The sequence below is a fragment of the Odontesthes bonariensis genome, chromosome 16 (assembly GCF_027942865.1).
Source record: "Odontesthes bonariensis isolate fOdoBon6 chromosome 16, fOdoBon6.hap1, whole genome shotgun sequence".
NCBI lineage: Eukaryota > Metazoa > Chordata > Actinopteri > Atheriniformes > Atherinopsidae > Odontesthes > Odontesthes bonariensis.
Genome location: NC_134521.1, coordinates 33,646,680 through 33,666,201, shown reverse-complemented (window position 1 = coordinate 33,666,201; position 19,522 = coordinate 33,646,680). Strand labels below are relative to the sequence as shown.

Sequence of the window (19,522 nt, the reverse complement as noted above, 5' to 3'; positions counted from 1 at the left end):
CTTGCATTTTGCGACTACGGAGGTCACCGTTTTCAACTTCAAGCGTTCTGATAGATCATGTAAACTCTTAAAATGCCAAAAAGTAGGACTTTACGTATGACAACAACAAATCTTGCAGACTGCAGCTTTAAGCAAGCCGTGTGCAGCATTTATCCAGGATCGGTTTCACCTGGCTTGATGAATCCGTGTCTGCTCATCCTGGCTTGGCCTTTGTGCAACCAACTAAGCCTGGGCGCCCATGTTTTGGATTCCTTGAACCTGGCTAAGTAATTCATCCTGGATGTCTAAATCCTACTTTTGTGCAACGGGCCCCTGGATAGAGGGATGTTTGAGCAGGGAAACGTAACATCCTGTAGTGATATTAAGAGCTTTTATTTAGTAAGAAAGACCGGAAGTAGTTCTGTGGTTAGCCTGTAATTGAAGGTGAGGATTAAATGTGGCCGCTGTTCGAGCCAGCGAATGTTGAACGCCACGTCTGGTTCTTATGTGTACCTCAGTATATCAAGTCAAGAAGACCATCGGTTACATATATATATACTAAATTGGAAAATATATGAGGTTTGTTTTAATAAAGGGGGTTTGTTGGGAAGCGTTGACGTTGGATCCTCCAGCGAAACTCCGCCCATTGTCCTCCTTTATGTCCGCAGTTCAGACATAAACACAAAGCGCGTGCTCATTGGAAAAAAATGCAAACATGAGTGGAAGAGGAAAGGGAGGCAAAGGACTCGGTAAAGGAGGCGCTAAGCGTCACCGTAAGGTTCTTCGTGATAACATTCAGGGAATCACCAAACCTGCCATCCGCCGCCTGGCTCGCCGCGGTGGAGTCAAGCGTATCTCCGGTCTCATCTACGAGGAGACCCGCGGTGTGCTCAAGGTCTTCCTGGAGAACGTCATCCGTGATGCCGTCACCTACACCGAGCACGCCAAGAGGAAGACTGTGACCGCCATGGATGTGGTGTACGCGCTCAAGAGGCAGGGCCGCACTCTCTACGGCTTCGGAGGTTAAACTCATCCTCAACTAGCTAAGAACAACCCAACGGCTCTTTTCAGAGCCACCCACCTTTCCCTAAAGAGCTCAGACCTGCTGTTTATTTATGTGTATGATGCGCAGTTATTTTTTTTTTAAGCAGACTTTAACAATTAAATCTTCTGGTCCTTCCTGAAAAGTTCCTTAAATTGAAGCTAAGCCAAGTTTTAGAAAAGGGGAAATTTCTGCAGTAGTGCATTGTAATACCAACTGAAATCCATTGTGGTTATAAGGGAATTTTGAAAATTGAGTGTTTAAAATAGAGATGGGATTTATGGCTCTTTTGGGGGATCCGGCTCTTTATGGCTCGTTCCTTTCAAAGAGCCGTTCAAAAAACTGGCTCGTTTGGCTCTTTTTTTAAAAAAAAAGTATTTTAGGCTTAATCAATTTCCGCCATGTCCGCTCGTACCCATGGTTACTCCAAAGATTTTCTTAGTCCTATTTGACCGTCTCTGGTTACTCCACAAACGCAAAGTCCTGCACACATTTGGGAATGCGGCAGAAATCATACATATTAGAAGAACTGTAATTTTAACACGCCATCTCCATTTGAAATCAAATATAGCATGCTTGAAAACACAGTATGTAGAATCTTGGATGTTAAGTTGCAGTATTTGATCAATGAATATGGTTAGTTTGTTATTGCCATTTTATAGAATTCTGAGAAAGCCAAGTTTCCCTTGACTTCCACTGGGAAGCGCCAGTAGCCAGTAAATGGCGATGCACGCATTGTAAATAACCAGGGAAACCCATACTGAGGAACACAAAAATGAACGTCATTAGGACCAACACATTTTTTTGTGTGTTCCACGTTTTTTTTTTCTATTCACTTTAAATCTGATATCACAGCCATTATCAACCATTAGGCCCAATCTGAATCTGAACTATTTGGAAATACTGATTATAACCCCATGTGTAGGCCTATGTTGAAAATAATTTGTCTGAATTCATTGTAGGCTAAATATTCCACTAGGTGGTACAACATCCCTCTGTCTAGACATCAATGCTGTGGATTTACCTTGTACACGGATGTTTAAGTGTGTAATGCTACCCCAACTTGTTTTTCATGGAATAGTTAAACTCTCATAAATAAACATTTAAAACAAAGCCAGCTGCAATGAATGTTTCTTCAGAATAGTTTTTAGTGCAAAAATAGAACATACAATGTGATTTGATGCACACTTTGATAGAAGATATTTAACTGTGGCGAATGCAAAGAACAAAAACACAATAACTAAGTCAGCAGCAGTTAGTGCAAAAATGTCACATCACACAATATAAACATAAACTGTGTAAAATATTGGGCCTTTTCAGTAACAGTAGATACAATTTGAGAAAAAAATAAATACAGAATACAATAACTACGTCAGCTGCAGTGAGTGCAAAAATGTCTGTCACACAATAGAAACATAAACCGTGTAAAATATTGGGCATTTTCAGTAACAGTGTATAAAATTTGAAAAAAAAATCAGAGTACAATAACTAAGTCAGCTGCAGTGAGTGCAAAAATGTCACAGTATCACACAATAAACATTAACAGTGTAAAATATCAGTAGATAAATAACAGTAGATACAATTCGAACAAACAGAATACAATAGTCAGCTGCAGAGTGCAAAAATGTCACAGTAGGCTAACCCACGATAGAAACAATAACTGTAAAATATTGGGCATTTTCAGTAGGCCTAACAATATATAAAACTACAGAATACAGAATACAATAAAAAAAAAAAGGTGCAGAGAGTTGCACAGATCTGGAGAGAGTGAAAAACTTTTCTTACGTTGTCTTCCTCTCTGGCTTGACCCTTGGCAAATTTGCATTAAAGATCCTATGGCATGAAAATAAATGGAGGCTTTTATACATTTTTAGAGGCTTTAGTGGTCCCCTTATACTGTATTATACTGTATATAGGCAACATTCTGCCTTGGTGCAGAATTACAGCCAGTCCCAAAATGAGTTTTTCTTAGGATCCTCAGAATGAGCTGTTTAGGGCCTGCAGCTTTAAATGCAAATTAGGAGGAGAAAGACGGGGCAAAGCGGAGGGTGGGGGTGTGGCCTTACTTCCGCCCTTGGTACCATGCGCAAATGTTTTGTGAATCGCTATGGCACGTAGAACAGCAGTCGTTCAAGCTTTTCAATTTGACCCAGAGTCTGATCCAGATGGAGAAGAAGTTGAAGAAGTTGAAAATCAGCGACTACAGCAGGACGTCTCTGAATGGTTAGTTAAGTTAGTTAAGTATTTGGCCGTTAATTTAGTTTGTTTTGCTTATGTGTTGTTACAGATATTATCATGTGGGCTTAGCTACCTATGCTGAAGTAGTTGTATGTCTAGTTATATCAGTAATCTTTGTCATAAAAAAGAACTATGCAGCCTTCACATCCATGTAAATCATGTTGCACATTACTCATGATTTATTCCTGAAGATAAATGTTCACCGTATGATAAAAAATATTTGATTTACTCCAGAGCACATTTGATGTTTACTTACTCAACAGCCACAAGCTAGACACTAACAAGCCATTATACCTTTTTATGTTGTTTATATCCACCTACATTTTTTACATAGGTGCCATTGTGGAAAATGTGCAACTATGCCCACAGAAGTGGAGAATATTTGCTGCCTTGAGATACCACAGGTAACATTCTCACCACCTCACTGGAAAATAATTTGTCTCTTCTTTAGGCAACTAATTTTGCTAAGAAATGTCACTTACCGTTTCTAATTCTAAAAAGGTTACTACACGACTTCGGGAGGTCGAAGAACAGCTCCCATGCATGGTAGACCATCCTGGATTGGAGCCTGTCTGCCTAAATGTCTACTCACTTCAAAATGCCAGCCAAATATACAGAGCAGACTATGGTCCTCTACAGTTCAGAGAAATACACCGGTAAATTGTGCATTGTTAGATAAGTTAATAACAGAAGTTTAGAGTTTTGACTTTTTATTCCAATAATTTATTTATTTTTTTACAGTGGGGGGTGGGGTGGGGGGGGGACACAAAACAGACCGAATATGATCCATTGGTGCATAGAAGATAATTTTTTCACACACACAATGATACATTCAGAATTTAATATCTAAAATATCTGAATCAATTGTTCAGTCGCTACAGGTATCTCTCCTGTCGCTGTTTTGTGAGCTGGTGCTGGGGCTTCTTGGGACACAGAATCCGGGTTGTAATTCCATTCTGTGTGGTCCTGCGCATCCACTCGGAGTTTCCTGATGAGGAAGGCCACTATGTTGGGTTTAAACGGCACCCTGTTTGAACCTTGAAACAAAGCTGGCAATGACCTCCTCCTTGTCCGGCCTCTCATACTGCGCTGATAGGTCTTCTGGGACAGAGATTAACCAACAGCGCATCGTTGTATGGTGTCGGGTTAAAAAAGACTTCATCGAAGATTAGGTCCATCATGTCAGAAACATAACCTGTATCATAAAGCACAAGCAGTATCTCCATTTAATTGGTTGAGTTTTGTTTTTACTGTGCATTTTGTGTATTTGTATGTAATCCATTTTTCTTCGAGAGAAATAAATGTTCAAATTCCAAACAATGTGTCATTTTAATTGATTTGAACCATTACCAAAGGTCGCCTTTGTCTTTACTGGTTTAGCTCTGCACTCTCCCTTCTGAGACTTTGGAAAGGAGAGTTTAAAGAGGGGTACACCTTCCTCCGTTTCGGCCTGTGGTCGATCCGCATTTTCATTGAAATGCATAGCAGCCAGGTAGAGTCTGGAAGTACAAGATAAAAATATTTGTTCATATTGACAGATATTTTAAACTAAAATTCCTAAAAGTATTGAGTAAAGATTTGTTTTACCTGCACAGCATTCCAATAAAGGGAAACAACATTTTTTGGAGCAAAACGAAGGATGACTGCATGGAAAGCCTCCAAAGATGACGTTTGGTGGTGGGGGCTCAGTTTTTCCACATCCTTCAGTGTTCTTTTCTTTGTCAGCAGAGACTCCAACTTGTAGAAAGCTGGAGTTGCTGCAAACAATAACAAAATATCTTATTAGAAAACAATACAGTAACAAATATCACAGCAATGACCTCGTTGTTTGCATGTCTGTTTGCTGTTTTAACATTTTGCCTGCATATTGGTTGAGATACCTGCTTGGAGCCATTTCTTTTTGTCCGTTGTTGTGCGGATTGCATGCTCACACTTGGGGTAAAGAGGATTCTCATGCGTGTGGATATCTTGCACATGGTTGAGGATTGCGTTCCACTTGGCAATTCTCTCTGGCCCTGAGGTTGAATTAGCTGCAGTCCAGTATATGTGGTTGTTGATGCTTTTCATCCACTTGTTCAGTTTCTCACAGTCTTTCATCTTACATAGGACTTCCAGTTTCTTTGAAATTCCTAAAATGAAAGCAAACAACATTCCACTTAGTAAAGAGTAAGAGTGACAACTATGCTGTAGCAATTCAAAAACAATTTCAAAGCATTTGATAATATTGACTCATAATGTCAGCATTTGACTGTCCAACATCATTGCTGTCAATTTTTCTGATGACACAACAGTAGTTGACCTAATTTCTAAGAACAATGAGCAGGCTTACTTGAATGAGGTAGATAGACTTTCAAACTGTTGCCGAGACAACAACCTACTCCTATTGTTACCAAGACTGAGAGATATATATAGATTTCAGGCAATATCAGCAGAAAGTCTACCAACCAGTCCAGATTAACGACTGAGGTGGAAAGATTAGATCTTGGTGTTGATATTTCTGAACATCTGACTTTGACCAAACATGTTGATTCACTGGTGAACGCCAGCATCCTTTCCACCTCAGATGCCATAAGTACTTTAGGTTACCTGAAAACCTGAAAAGTTACCTTTTGCGAAGTGCCACACATCGTAGTACTGGGTGATGTTTCTCTCCCTGAGGAACTTCTGCACTTGAGGATGACGATCGGTGACAATGCAATCCAGGTTGACGTCACGCGACTCGAGCAAGGCCAGACTCCTCGTCAGGCCCTCTTTCTCCATATAGCAGCTACCACCAACCTCGTTGCTCTGTCACCACAGGAAAAAAAACACATTAGTAGACAATGTATTATGGACCTTGATTTTTAAATTACAACCAATAACCCCTTTACAGAGTCAATTTCAACAACTCACCTGGACCAACTGAATGTCCACAACGGTGTTAGTTTGGAGATCCATCATTGTGTAACTCCCATATTTTGCAGAGTGACCTGTTAAAAATTGGGTTTAAATAATGACATTTGGAATCACTATTCAATACATATTATGTATTCTTATATTTAGGTGCAATTCATAACTTCACATAACAACACACTGCTTAGAGCCATCAGACCTGGTCCCTGGCTTTTGTGTGTCTCAGAGCCAGCACTATTACACTCTGATTGCTGGCTTTTGGCTACAGATAGTTGGAGCTAAAGACCTTGATAAAACCACCCCCTGCCTGCTGTCATTCCTTTGAACTTCAAATAATATCACTGTACAAAATACAATACTTCAGTCAAGTAACAATACCTGGAGAATCAGCCCTCATGTCACCACCGAGTATGACTTTTTCCTCCCGAGTAAGCCGCTGCAGATTCACATCCTGTGTGACTTTCCAGTGGTGAATAACTGCAGGTTCAGTGAAGGCTCTGGCATGCCGGCGAAATGTTTCATACCGAAACAACTCCAGCTTCATTGCCTTGAAAACCTGGGTGTGGAGGGGAGAAATAATACATGTAATTTGATATAAATACAAGTATTTCAGTTACGGTATCTACAGTTGCACATACTTTACCTTTTCTATTTGTATGAAAGATGCACCACTCAGGTACACAGCGGCAGAAAGGTGCAGGTTTCCAGCTGGCGTGCTACCCAGGATAGGGTGGCTATTCCATTGTCTTCTAAATGTGCAGTGGGGACACCGCTGCTTTACAGACAGGAATGTCCCCAGCCTTTGAGTCTTCACATCACATGCCCGTGTGCAGACCGGACATGCATTAAACAACTGCATGATCCAGTTCTCGTACACTATGTACTTTTTGATGTGTGTGGAAGTGGAGGACTCCTCTTTATACTGTATAAAACCACAAAGAAAGCAAAACACATTTTGAGTTAATTAGATTGAGCTTTCATCTGGACAGTACTTTAAACCAGCACACTCCTTGAAGCCGGATGAATAATCTGTATGCACATAAATAATCCTAAAAGTAATGCTATAAACAACAACAGTCTCGCTGAGACCAATCCTTCATGTTGGAATGCCATACAATTTTAAAAAAAATTATGAAAGTTCTCACAATCCCTACATTTTCTTCACACTCACACACAGATAATGATAACTTACAGCCGGCGGCGGCACTGTAACACCATTCAAAGGATATCTGTTGGAACAGGGAAACACGAGTTAATGACCACAATAATATCACATATACATAAAGAGAGTAAAGTGAGGAAAGGTGTGACAGATGAGGCCCCCCAGCAGTCTAGGCCTATAGCAGCTTAACTATGGGATGTTTCAGGATTACCTGAGCCATCCCTATTCAAGGTAAACACAAGAAACTTTTGCTATTTGGGAGTATCGTCCATTGACTCTTTTGGGCTTTCACATGCGCGAGCATACCGACAACCGGTAAGTGACATGCTGTTTATAAAGTTGTTTTGTAACGTCCCCATGCCAGTAATGTGAGAACCATGCATATGGTTTTGATGGTAAGGCTTGTGACTTTATTGTCGGATGGTTTATAAAGTGGTGTGACGTTTCTGCAGTGTGCAAGTTGTTGTTTTACGTGGAAGGTTTAGCACTTGCCCCTAGCCACCACGTAGTTGGCTAGCATGACAGGCTGCGCAAACAGAGCAATCGCCGCACAGGGAGCGCCGATTTGCACCAGTCTGTGTCCTACTGTCAGTATTTGACAACCTCTAGCAATGGGATTGCGCTTCAAATGCCCCGGAGTTTCCCTTTAAGATTAGGCTTAAAACTTTCCTTTTTCATAAAACTTATAGTTAGGGATGGCCCAGGTGACCCTGAAACATCCCATAGTTATGGGAACCAATCAGATTGATTATGATATCCTTCCAGTACCTTCCAGCTGCTTCTTCAGCTTGTTAGTCTCAGTCTCCTGTCCCTCCAATTTCGTATCATGGTCTGAAAAACAGTATTAGTTTCATGACACAGATATATGTTCAAATATTTTCATCTTGTTGACAAAGCTTAGACACCATCTAATATGTCAGCATCATGCAGGCTTTGTATCCAAGAAACGTTACATTTGTCCATCAGAGAGAACATTTTCCAAACTAAAGATCGTTTTAACTTTATTTCATATCAATCCTCATGAAAAAGATGTAGATTAAAAGTCATACAAGTAAATTAACACAACCAATAGTCACTATAAAAAATCTATCTATATTCCTTAATATTCTTGCAACATACCTTCCAGCTGCTGCTTCAGCTTGTTAGTCTCAGTCTCCTGTCCCTCCAATTTCGTGTCATTGTCTGAAAAACTGCATTAGTTTCATGACACAAATATATGTTGCAAATATACTCATCTTGTTGACAAAGCTTAGACACCCTCTAATATGTCAGCATCATGCAGGCTTTGGATCCACACTGGAACATTTGTCCATCAGAGAGAACATTTTCCAAACTAAAGATCGTTTTATCTTTATTTCATTAATTTATGAAAACTAATTAAAACTAATACAAGTTAATTAACACAAATTAATACATTAATATTCCTGCAACATGTGCCCACAAACTAATGTCCAGACCGAGTTTCAGCCTAACAGTTCAAAGTTTGATTGGATTAATCAGAGCTGTGATGATTTCCACATGTTACCTTCCAGCTGCTTCTTCAGCTTCTCGATTTCAGCTTCCTGTCTCTCAGACTTTGCTGCATATGATGAAAAACACAGCATAAATGGCTTTTTAAAATTAAATTTTGCTTAAATTCTCTGGAATCTTCTTTTTTCACACAAAAAAATACAAAATACTGTTACCTGCGTTCTCTTTTTTTAGGAACTTGAGCTCCAGCCTCGGTTCAGTCAACGAGGCGATCATCTCTCTCAGAGCAGCATGGATGTCCGGTGAAAATGACTGCTGGAGTTCCAACGTCTCCGTCTGATCCGTGGAGACAGAGCAGACCACAAGAAGCAGCGGGAGAAACAGAGCAATCTTCATTCTTTCTCTGGAAATCTGCACACCTCGACTGTGTCACCTGCAAACCTGAGAGATTTATATAGCCGAAAAAAGAGGTGTGAGGATGAGGGAGGTAACGTCACATGGCACTGAAAGGATCGGATTATTGGCTAAATTACAATCAGACTGAGTTATTAAGTTCATGTAGACCCCTTAATCTGACAAGAAATTGGATCGGATTAAGACCCCGAGATAACTGGGTTGAAAGTCACTTTAAACCTGCTTGTAGACGCTGAAGCACGTGGTGAATCAGACTTTGCGTTCTGCGCATGCTCCAGATGTTTTCCCGGGGTCGTGACCCAGAAGTCAAAGGAGACGATATTCCTGTTGTTGTCGCCGTCAGAAAGAAACAAACAACGCGATGGAGAATGCTCCGTTGTGCATCGCGTTTGTGCAACAAGCAGCTCATCACAGACCAAATGTAGACTGACATAGCTTCATCTTGCTCTGCGTTCTCCATCTTTCTCCAATGCCTGAGTTTGTTGTTGTTGTTGGTGGTGAAGAGGTCAACAGGAAGTGGCTCTATTAGCAACAGTTGGAATGGGTACAGCGCCTCCTATCATACCGGTGTATGACATGCAGTCCGGGTTCAAGCATTTGACACAGTGAACCACCACATCCTTCTCTCTACCCTGGAGGGAATGGGTGTTTCTGGCTTTGCACTCTCCATGTTCTCATCCTACCTGACAGGTCGCTCCTACCAGGTAACACTGAGAGGGTCTGTGTCGAAGTCAGGTAGGCTCATCACTTGGGTTCCGCAAAGTTCGGTCTTGGGTTCTCTTCTTTTCTCCCTCTACACATCATCTCTTGGTTCTGTCATCCATTCCCATAACTTTTCCTACCACTGCTATGCAGATGACACCCAGCTGATTCTGTCTTTTCCCCCTTCTGACACCCAAGTGGAGGCACGTATTGCTGCGTGCCTGGCAGACATCCCGGGGTGGATGTCGATGCACCACCTTAAGCTCAACCTGGACAAGACTGAGCTGGTGTTTCTCCCGGGGAAGGGCTGCCCGTTCAGAGACCTGGCCATCACCATGGATGACTCCGTGGTGACGTCAACTCGGACTGCGAGAAATCTGGGTGTGACCCTGGACGACCAACTGTTGTTCTCGCCAAACATCGCATCAGTGACCCGTTCCTGCCGATTCCTCCTCTACAACATACAGAGGATTCGCTCCTTCCTCACCGACAAGGCAGCGCAGGTGCTTATTCAGGCTCTTGTCATCTCCCGCCTGGACTACTGCAACTTGCTCCTTGCTGGCGCCCCGGCTTCTGCCATCAGACCTCTGGAGCTCGTTCAGAAAGCTGCTGCTCGTCTGGTGTTCAACCTCCCCAAGTTCTCCCACACCACTCCCCTTCTCCGCTCTCTACACTGGCTCCCTGTAGCTGCAGCATCCAGTTTAAGAGCCTACACGCGGTCACGGCTTTTCTCTGTTCTGGTCCCCCGATGGTGGAACGATCGCCGACTGATGTCAGGACAGCTCAGTGATAGCCAAGAAGGTTGAGGACCTACTGAGTGGACTCTACACCTTGTATCACAAGAGTGGAGTAAACAGGGCCAGCCTAAAGCAACACTTCAGGGAGCTCCACATGAAGGCTTTGATGCCTACCAGAATAGGTGGAACCAGGTGGCTGCCACATCTACTCAAAGCACTAGACCATTTCCTCAGGGGCTATGCTGCTGTTGTACGCCACTTACAGGAAAAGGTATGATAATTTATAGCCTACTAAAACCAGCAGTGTAAGTAGATAATTTGATATTTGTGCCGCTTAATAATGTGGAACATTACTTCCTGCTTCTGAAGAGTGCAGACGTGTCTCTGCTTCCTCCTGCTTCCTCCTGCTGCTTATTACTTTATTCGCTTTTAAATCATTCTACTTCTTTCGACAAGTCTTGGATATGATTTTATTATTTTATTGTTTTTCTTTTAATTGTATATTTGTAAACGTATTAGCCCTCCTGTTTACAAAGAGAATCGGACAGAACAATGTCTCCTAACCCTGCAGTATCAGTGAGCTGCACACAGTGTGAGCTACTCTTTGCGAAGGTAGCACAGCTCGAAGAGGATTGAAACGCTGCAAGACATTCGTAACAACGAGGAATTTATTGACTCTATTATAGCTCCTGTGCAGGCTGTGGAGCCTTCATGTGCCAAAGGACTAACTCAGATATTTCTACACGGGATCACAGCTGATGTGGAATCTCACACTGCAGACCTGGCTGACACACTTCCCTAGATCTGTCCAAATGACACTGGAATATCTGGTGAAGCTTCCAAACCGGACGGTCCGACTGATATCTCCCACTGGAACAGTGTTGGTGCCAAACCCAAATCATCAACCCCAGCCAGGATCTGGTCTCATGTTGTCCGTCGCAGAGGTAAATCCAGCACGAAACCTAAACCTCCAGCACTCACTTTGCCACCTGAAGTTCTATTGCATAATAGATAATAGTTGACTCAAAATAGAGTCTGTGATGATGAATGTAACCCAAACATGAAGACAAACAAGAGAAATGGCCCCAAACCTCAGCCTAGGTGTGACCACATTCAGGAGAAGCCCAAATCCCACAACCAAGGTGAGGACTACAGAAGCGATCGACACCTCCACACAAAAAGGAATAGACACCATTCTAATCGGGGATTCTATAACACAGCATGTCAGAATGGCAAAGACGGAAAATATAACTTTTTCTGATACATCAGTCAGGGAACGGATAGATATTTTGCCGACCATTCTGTCTACTCATCCAGATGGCACGAGGATCATTGTCCATACAGGGTCTTTTGATATTCTGAGAAGGAAGACTGGCTCTGAGATCCTGAAGAAGGATTTTTCTATGCTGTTGGAGAGACTGTGTCACTATGGAGCACACCGTGTCTCCATTTCTGGCCCCATTCCTACTGTGGGTAAAGGAATTGAACTTTTCAGCAGACTTCTTGGCCTAAACACATGGTTGTCAAATGCATGCATCTCCCATGGGATTAAGTTCATTGATAACTTTAATATCTTTTGGAACTGTAAGGAGCGTTTCAGAGCTGATGGCGTGCATCCCAATCGAACTGGATGCAGATTACTTGGTGCACACTTACGTCATGCTGTTGGGACGGCAAACCCAAACATGACTGTACAGATTAGACTGAAGGACACAGCAGCGAGGCAAACAACCCCCAGCCCTCCCCCCTCACCAGACCCTTTACTCCACATCACCCAAGGTCTCAAAAGGATGTCTCTATCCCAGCCAGGACTCCAGCGACCACCATCAACCGAGAAACGCAGGGCACCCCCTCCTCCTCCTCTTACATCATCTGTCCTGGCAGAGCAGGACACAAGGGGATTTGCAGGATGTTCAAGGAGCAGCACAACACCCAGAGTTCAAAACAAATATAGCACTGTTCAAACCAAAGATATCATGCCATGATGTGTTCAGGGTCCCTGCTATAGAAGTCCGACTTCTGACAGCTGATCTGAGAACAAGCTGGGGCCCAATAGGATTCCTGTATTAGTTAGTAAAAGAAGGAATCGAAAACAGTCAACCTGCTGGGTGAATCTATCTAATCTGTTAACGGTACCACGTACAACTCAGAATACATCAGAGACCAGTGTAAACTCCACAAAGCTAGCCTTACTTAATATTAGATCTCTGTCCAATAAGTCACTGTTAGTTAATGACTTCATAATTTCACACAATTTAGATTTTCTTTTTCTGACAGAAACATGGTTAACAGAGAGCACAAGTGCTACTGTTCTTAATGAAGCAGCCCTCCCAAACTTTAGTTTTATGGATAAATGCCGAAATGGGAGGAAAGGTGGTGGAGAAGCTGCCTTATTTAAAGATACATTCCAGTGTAAAGAGATCTCATTTGGTGAATTCACTTCTTTTGAATATCTTAGTTTTATTTTAAAGGGTGTTCCTAAAATCGTGTTCTTAATCATTTACAGATCTCCAGGATACTGTGCAAGTTTTATTGATGATTTTTCTGAATTATTGTCTGTTATTTCAACTGATTTTAACCATTTTATCTTGACCGGGGATTTTAACATTCACATAGATAATATGACGGAGGGTAATGCCAAAGAATTTTCTTCTGTGCTGGACATGTTTGGTTTGTGGCAACATGTAACAGAACCAACCCACCTTCGAGGTCACATTCTGGACCTGGTTATTTCTAAAGGTGTTGATATTTCTTCTGTTGTGGTTATTGATTTGGCCTTGTCTGACCATTTTTGTATTTTATTTGATTTACATCAGGGGTGTTCAACGTTTTTCAGGCCAGGGACCCCCAAACTTATGGAGAGTTGGAGCAGGGACCCCCCTACTATTTATATGGCATACAATTGTGTTTTATATTTAACGGGGCCTAGTGCCGTGTATAAACATAGCTACTCTGTTATTGTACATTCAATATTAAGCTATTCAAATAATACACAGGTTAATAGATTCATGTTTTTATTTTAAACATGTGCAAGGTACAGGGTGGCCGTGCCACTGCCATTTATAAACAAACATCTTGCATACAACACTGAGCTATTCAAATAATCCACAGATTTTAACTTTAAACATGCATGTAGATGGGACAATGAATTCTCAAACCATCTGTGGATGGCACACGTTTGCACACAATTTGTGAGAAAAAACTGTTTGAAAAAAAAAAAAAAATGTTTTTTTTTAAATCGTCTAATCAACCAAAGATTTCGCGACCCCCCTGCAGTACCTCCACGGACCCCCTGGGGGTCGCGGACCCCCTGTTGAAGACCTCTGATTTACATATTACTCAGAGTGTTCAAACAACCAGCTTCTCAGTTAAGAAGAGGTACATCAATGAGAAAACAAGTAATCAGTTTAGGGAGGCCATAGCTATGTTACCAACAATCAGCGAGTCGGTTGAAGGAATGCTGGATAATTTTAACTTGAAAATTTTGAATGTAATGGAAGCTGTTGCACCGATAAGAATCAAGAGCACCTTGATCAAACAGAAAACTCCATAGAGAAACACCACTACGGTCAAAAACCTGAAAAGAGAATGCAGGAAAGCTGAAGGTAAATGGAGGAAAACAAAGCTTCAGATTCACTATGAGCTGTACAAAGAAAGCCTGCGTAGTTATAACAATAAGCTGTGCAAGGCCAGACAGCTGCATTTATCTGAAATGATTAATAAGAATGTCAACAATTCTCGAACTCTGTTTGCTATGGTTGAAAAACTCACAAATCCTCCTAAACAGTCAAACCCAGATCTCCTCTCCACTGAGAAATGCAACGAATTTGCCAACTTTTTTGCCAACAAATCAAAACGATTAGACAAAACATTCACGCAACACAAAACAAGAAAACTAATCTGTGTCTAAAACCTAGAAATAACTCTGACGTTATGTCACAATTTAATATTGTAGATTTAAAAATCCTAGAGGAAACAGTTCGACATCTGAAATCAACAACTTGTTCTCTGGACATAATACCATCCGACTTTTTAAAAACTGTTTTTACCTCAGTAGAAAGTGATCTCCTACGAATAGTTAACAGCTCACTGGCATCAGGCATTTTTCCCAAGTCACTAAAGACAGCTGCCATTAAGCCACTCCTAAAGAAGAGAACTCTAGACGCCTCTATGATGAACAACTACAGACCTGTCTCTAATCTCTCTTTTATATCTAAGATTATTGAGAAAGTTGAATTTAACCAGCTCAACGACTTTCTGAATGAAAGTGGAAGTCTTGATAACTTTCAATCAGGCTTCAGAAGTCGTCACAGCACTGAAACAGCTCTGGTCAAAGTGTTAAACGATATTAGGTTGAATACTCATTCTGGTAATGTTTCAGTCCTGGTTCTGTTGGACCTCAGCGCTGCGTTTGATACTGTAGATCACAGAATCCTGTTGCACAGGCTGAAAAACTGGGTTGGACTTTCTGGAGCGGTCCCTAACTGGTTCAGGTCCTACTTAGAAGGCCGGAGTTATTTTGTTACAAGTGGCAGCTATGAATCTGAGCGAGTGGCCATGACTTGTGGAGTCCCCCAGGGGTCAATTCTTGGACCTCTTCTGTTTAACTTGTATATGCTCCCTTTGGGTCAGATATTGCAGAATTTTAACATCAATTATCACAGTTATGCAGATGATACACACCTTTATTTGTCTCTGTCACCGGACGACTGCAGCCCAGCAGACGTACTGTGTCAGTGTCTGGAGGAAGTAAACACCTGGATGAGAGAGAATTTTCTACAATTAAATGAAGACAAAACTGAGATCATTCTGTTTGGTAGCAAAGAGAAGAGGGTCAGCATTGGTAAATATCTTGAGACTTGGGACCTTACAATCACTGACCAAGTTGGTAACCTCGGAGTGTTGATAGACTCAGATCTGACTTTCAGCAGCCACATCAAAGCTGTCACCAAGGCTGCTTTTTACCATCTCAGAAACATAAACAGAATTAAAGGTTTCCTCTCCCAAACAGACCAGGAGAAACTCATCCATGCATTCATCTCCAGTAGACTCGATTACTGTAATGCTCTTTTAACTGGACTTCCCAAAAAGAGCATTAAACATCTGCAGCTCATCCAGAACGCTGCTGGAAATCTAAGAGATCTGAACACATCACGCCAGTTTTGAAATCTTTACACTGGCTTCCAGTCAGTCACAGAATAGATTTTAAAAGCCTGCTGATGGTTTACAAATCCCAGAACGGTTTAGGCCCAAAATACATCTGTGATATGTTCAGAGAATATAAACCCAGCAGAGCTCTGAGATCCAAGGACTCAGGTCAGCTGGTCCAGTCCAGAGTCCAGACTAAACATGGAGAAGCAGCATTTAGCTGTTATGCTGCAAACAAGTGGAACAAACATTTTTAAATCCAGGTTAAAGACATTTCTGTTCTCATGTGTCTATGCATGAAATATCTTTCAACTTATCTAGACTGTTGCTTGTTTTTAAATTAATTTAAATTATTTTATTTGTTTCTCTTTATATTCTTTTATGTATTTTTAATGCTTCTTACACTCCCTGCTGCAGTGCTTTTATTTTATGTAAAGCACTTTGAACTGTTTGTACATGAAATGTGCTATATAAATAAATTTGATTTGATTTGATTTGATTTGAACAGCCTCCTTACACATGTCTGTCAGTGATATAAACAGGTAGGAGACAATACCAGCCAAGAATTGCATTGGAAAAACGAAATAAATATGAGACTAAAATCATGTTTGCCACTACTAACAGAGATGTTCAGAGGCAAAAGGCCAAGGGTTTCCTTAACATAGCCAAGGATGGCGGAGTCCTACGGTTTTGCTGTCTTCTCCATGATATCATCTTTTGTGGGAGAAGAATGTCATGACATGGCCTGGTTACATCGTGTGCTTTGTTGTTCGGCTCATATAAATATGGTTAAAGGTTAAAATGAGCTTGTTTATGATTACGGCGAAAGCTAGGCGCCGTTGAGGGAGATTGGGGCCGGGTGACGCATGCATGTTATGATTTAAATCAGTATAAAGTCGGTTCACAAAATGAGGTCTGTGGACATTTTGTGAACATTCTGTATGCATATTCGCTGTGACGGTTTGTTCAATAAATTCCCCATTGAAAGGCTGGCCGACGCATATTCGACTCCTTTTCTCCACAACACTTTCAATTGAGCAACCTTTCCAAGTCACTGCAGAAGTCAACAGTAAAACCTGGCTGAGGCTCATAGCTGGCTGTCACAGAAAAGTACAAGTCAAGGTACAGAATAGAATACTTTATTGTCATTCTGCCCATGAGACATGAAAAGAACAAAATGCGGTACTCAGCTCTCGATATAATTAATAAAGACACAATAAATACTAATTAAAATCACCATCTAAAATCTGCTGATTATGTATATGTATGAATATGGTATGTATCATATGGGATACAATTCATTATTTGATTTTAGGTTGTGTAAGTGTTTTCACACTTTTTTCACAATATGTATGTAAAAATAGATGATTAATCAAACCCATCCATTCATCTCTGCACAACTGTAGACCCGGGCCTAAGCTGAGAGCAGCCCTGGAGAGGGACATCTATGAGGGAGTCCTCCTGAAACCGACAAAGCCTGACCAGCACGACAAGTCCAAGAGTGATCTCATAGATGCCCTGTGCCAGTGCATCACTTCTAGGTTTGCTGATGTAAACAGTGGTGTCCTTAAGGCAAGCACTGGAAATGTAGCAGTCACATTGCCTTAAGTCTGTCTGACAGACACAAGTGCAGGTCAGTAATTAAATTGTAATGAACAAATTTATACCCATTTTATGTTTTAAGGCAACTCCGATTTAGAATTTGAGTACAGCCTCCAGGTCCCTCCTCCTTCCTCCACCTCTGCTTTCTAAGCCCCTCCCCACAGATATAAATATAACAAATATAACACAAAAATAATAACAGTCTGCAGCTTTAACTTTGTATCAATGTTTTTCCCCTTTGTTCTGAGATTTTGGTGATGATGACATGGACCAGGTTATTAGTCACTTCCAACCCCTTTTACTGACAGCTGGAGTGGATATCGACCTGATACCAGATCAATGGACCATTCTGAAAACACATCTGTACACTGCAGGGTTCAGCCAAGGTACTGTTGAATGAAGTTTAAGAAAATGTGACCCGCTCTGGCGAAATGAGTCGGAAGTCACAACATTCTATTTTGAGGTACGGGCAGATAACGTGAAAAAACAATGGATTAAAAAAAATAATTTTTTAGCTAATTTCAAAGAATAGACATTAAAAAACAATCTCCCAAAGTTGTATAGTCCATATAATTGAGGAAAGGCACGTAAATGACAATTCAAGTTTACTTGCAAGTTGTATTAAATGCGTTAAAATTTAACAGGTTGAACAAATTCATCGACTCCTCTCCCGTTAACGTCTACCTTTCCTATTACCTCTGAGGATTTCCCTTTACCTCTGAAACGTCTCTATCTCTGCTCGCTTCATAAAACCAATCAAAATGCTTAAAAATGTACACAAACAGTGACACAAACACCCACAATAGGAGGGAAGTCACGTTTCGAGTGACTGGTGCACGCGATTGGTCCAGCCATCACTCCTGTCAAACTAGCTATCTGTGTTGGTGTAGCTTAAACTAATCGTAGAAAGTCTCTCAATATTCGTCATTGTCAAAAAAGTCATTGTCTTATTACAATATTAGTATCGTGTAGTACTGTAGTATAGTGTAGTGTGTTGATCTGTGTTTTTGTTTTAAAATGTCATTCGCTAAAGAAAGTAGAGTCGCGAAAGCTTGAAACTCTCTCGTGGCGTCCAATTTTAGCTCTGCTGCTGGACAGCAAGACTTGCTAGCGCTAGTACAGATTTTTTTGGAGCTGAGGTGATATCTTCTGAAGAAGAAAATGACAGCGATGTCGAAGACTCGGATATGGAAAAGGAGCAAGAATTCGCCACTCATGTGGAAGATGACGATGAAGTCATTGAGCAACCTGTGACTGATATTAACGAGGTGACGAGGGCTATGTCGAGCTATGAAGCAGTGTGTGTGGGAACAAAAATAAATATTTTCTAATCATTTGGGCTTCAGTCTGGTTTAATACCATTTTATATGTGTACAAATGCCTTTGGTAAAATTAAGCTTTAAGATAAAGAGTTTATCCCTTTAAATTCACTTTAAATTCACAGGATTTTGAAAGATAGGGGAGAGTGGGGTAATGTGAGACACCGGGTAATGTGAGACACCCCCTATATCTAGGCAACGGAACACATTTGTGGTCATTTGACCATTATATTTTCAAGCCCCTCCCATTTCCCCTTGGCCATGAAGGAGAGGACCTCATGCAGGGTTCCTACAGGTTTCTTCAAGTCAAATTTAAGTCTTTTTAAGACCTTTTTAAGACCATTTATTAAAAAAAATAATACCTATTTCACGGCCTATTTCACAGACCTACCGGCAAAGAAAAACATTTTTTTTTTTTAATTTGTTAATTTATTTCTCAAACAAATTAAAGTGTAGACTGTGTAAAGCATTTGATGAAACATTGCAGCATAGTAGTAGTAAACGCTACAACACCACAGCACAGACACAGACCACAGACAACAAGCCAAACAGAGGTGTGAAAAATCAAAGAAAATTTCAGCAGACCACAAAAAAGTTTAACTGACACAGTTAAGTTGTTTTTTAACATTGGTTATGTTAGCTAGCTACTTATTCCATGCTGGGAATATGGGGAGTTGAGAGAACTATAAACAATGAAAATCAACTTGCATGCATTTAAACAACTCTGAAATACCCTCGTTTCCATTATATGAATGGTGTTTGGCGATTGTGTTAAGAGTCCACAACACCTCTGCTTTCATGGTTGGTGTGGACCCAA

The 19,522-nt window shown here is 41.1% G+C and overlaps 1 protein-coding gene and 1 long non-coding RNA gene across 2 annotated transcripts; both read left to right on the top strand.

Moving 5' to 3' along the window:
- Positions 1-694: 694 nt before the first annotated feature.
- Positions 695-1,006, top strand: LOC142401985 (histone H4). The gene has a single exon (XM_075487434.1). The coding sequence runs from the start codon at positions 695-697 to the stop codon at positions 1,004-1,006; it is 312 nt and encodes a 103-aa protein (XP_075343549.1).
- A 2,486-nt stretch (positions 1,007-3,492) lies between these two features.
- LOC142401984 (uncharacterized) lies at positions 3,493-4,180 on the top strand. Its single transcript, XR_012773248.1, has 3 exons — positions 3,493-3,663; positions 3,761-3,915; positions 4,132-4,180. It is a non-coding gene; the product is annotated as an uncharacterized LOC142401984 (long non-coding RNA).
- Positions 4,181-19,522: the final 15,342 nt, after the last annotated feature.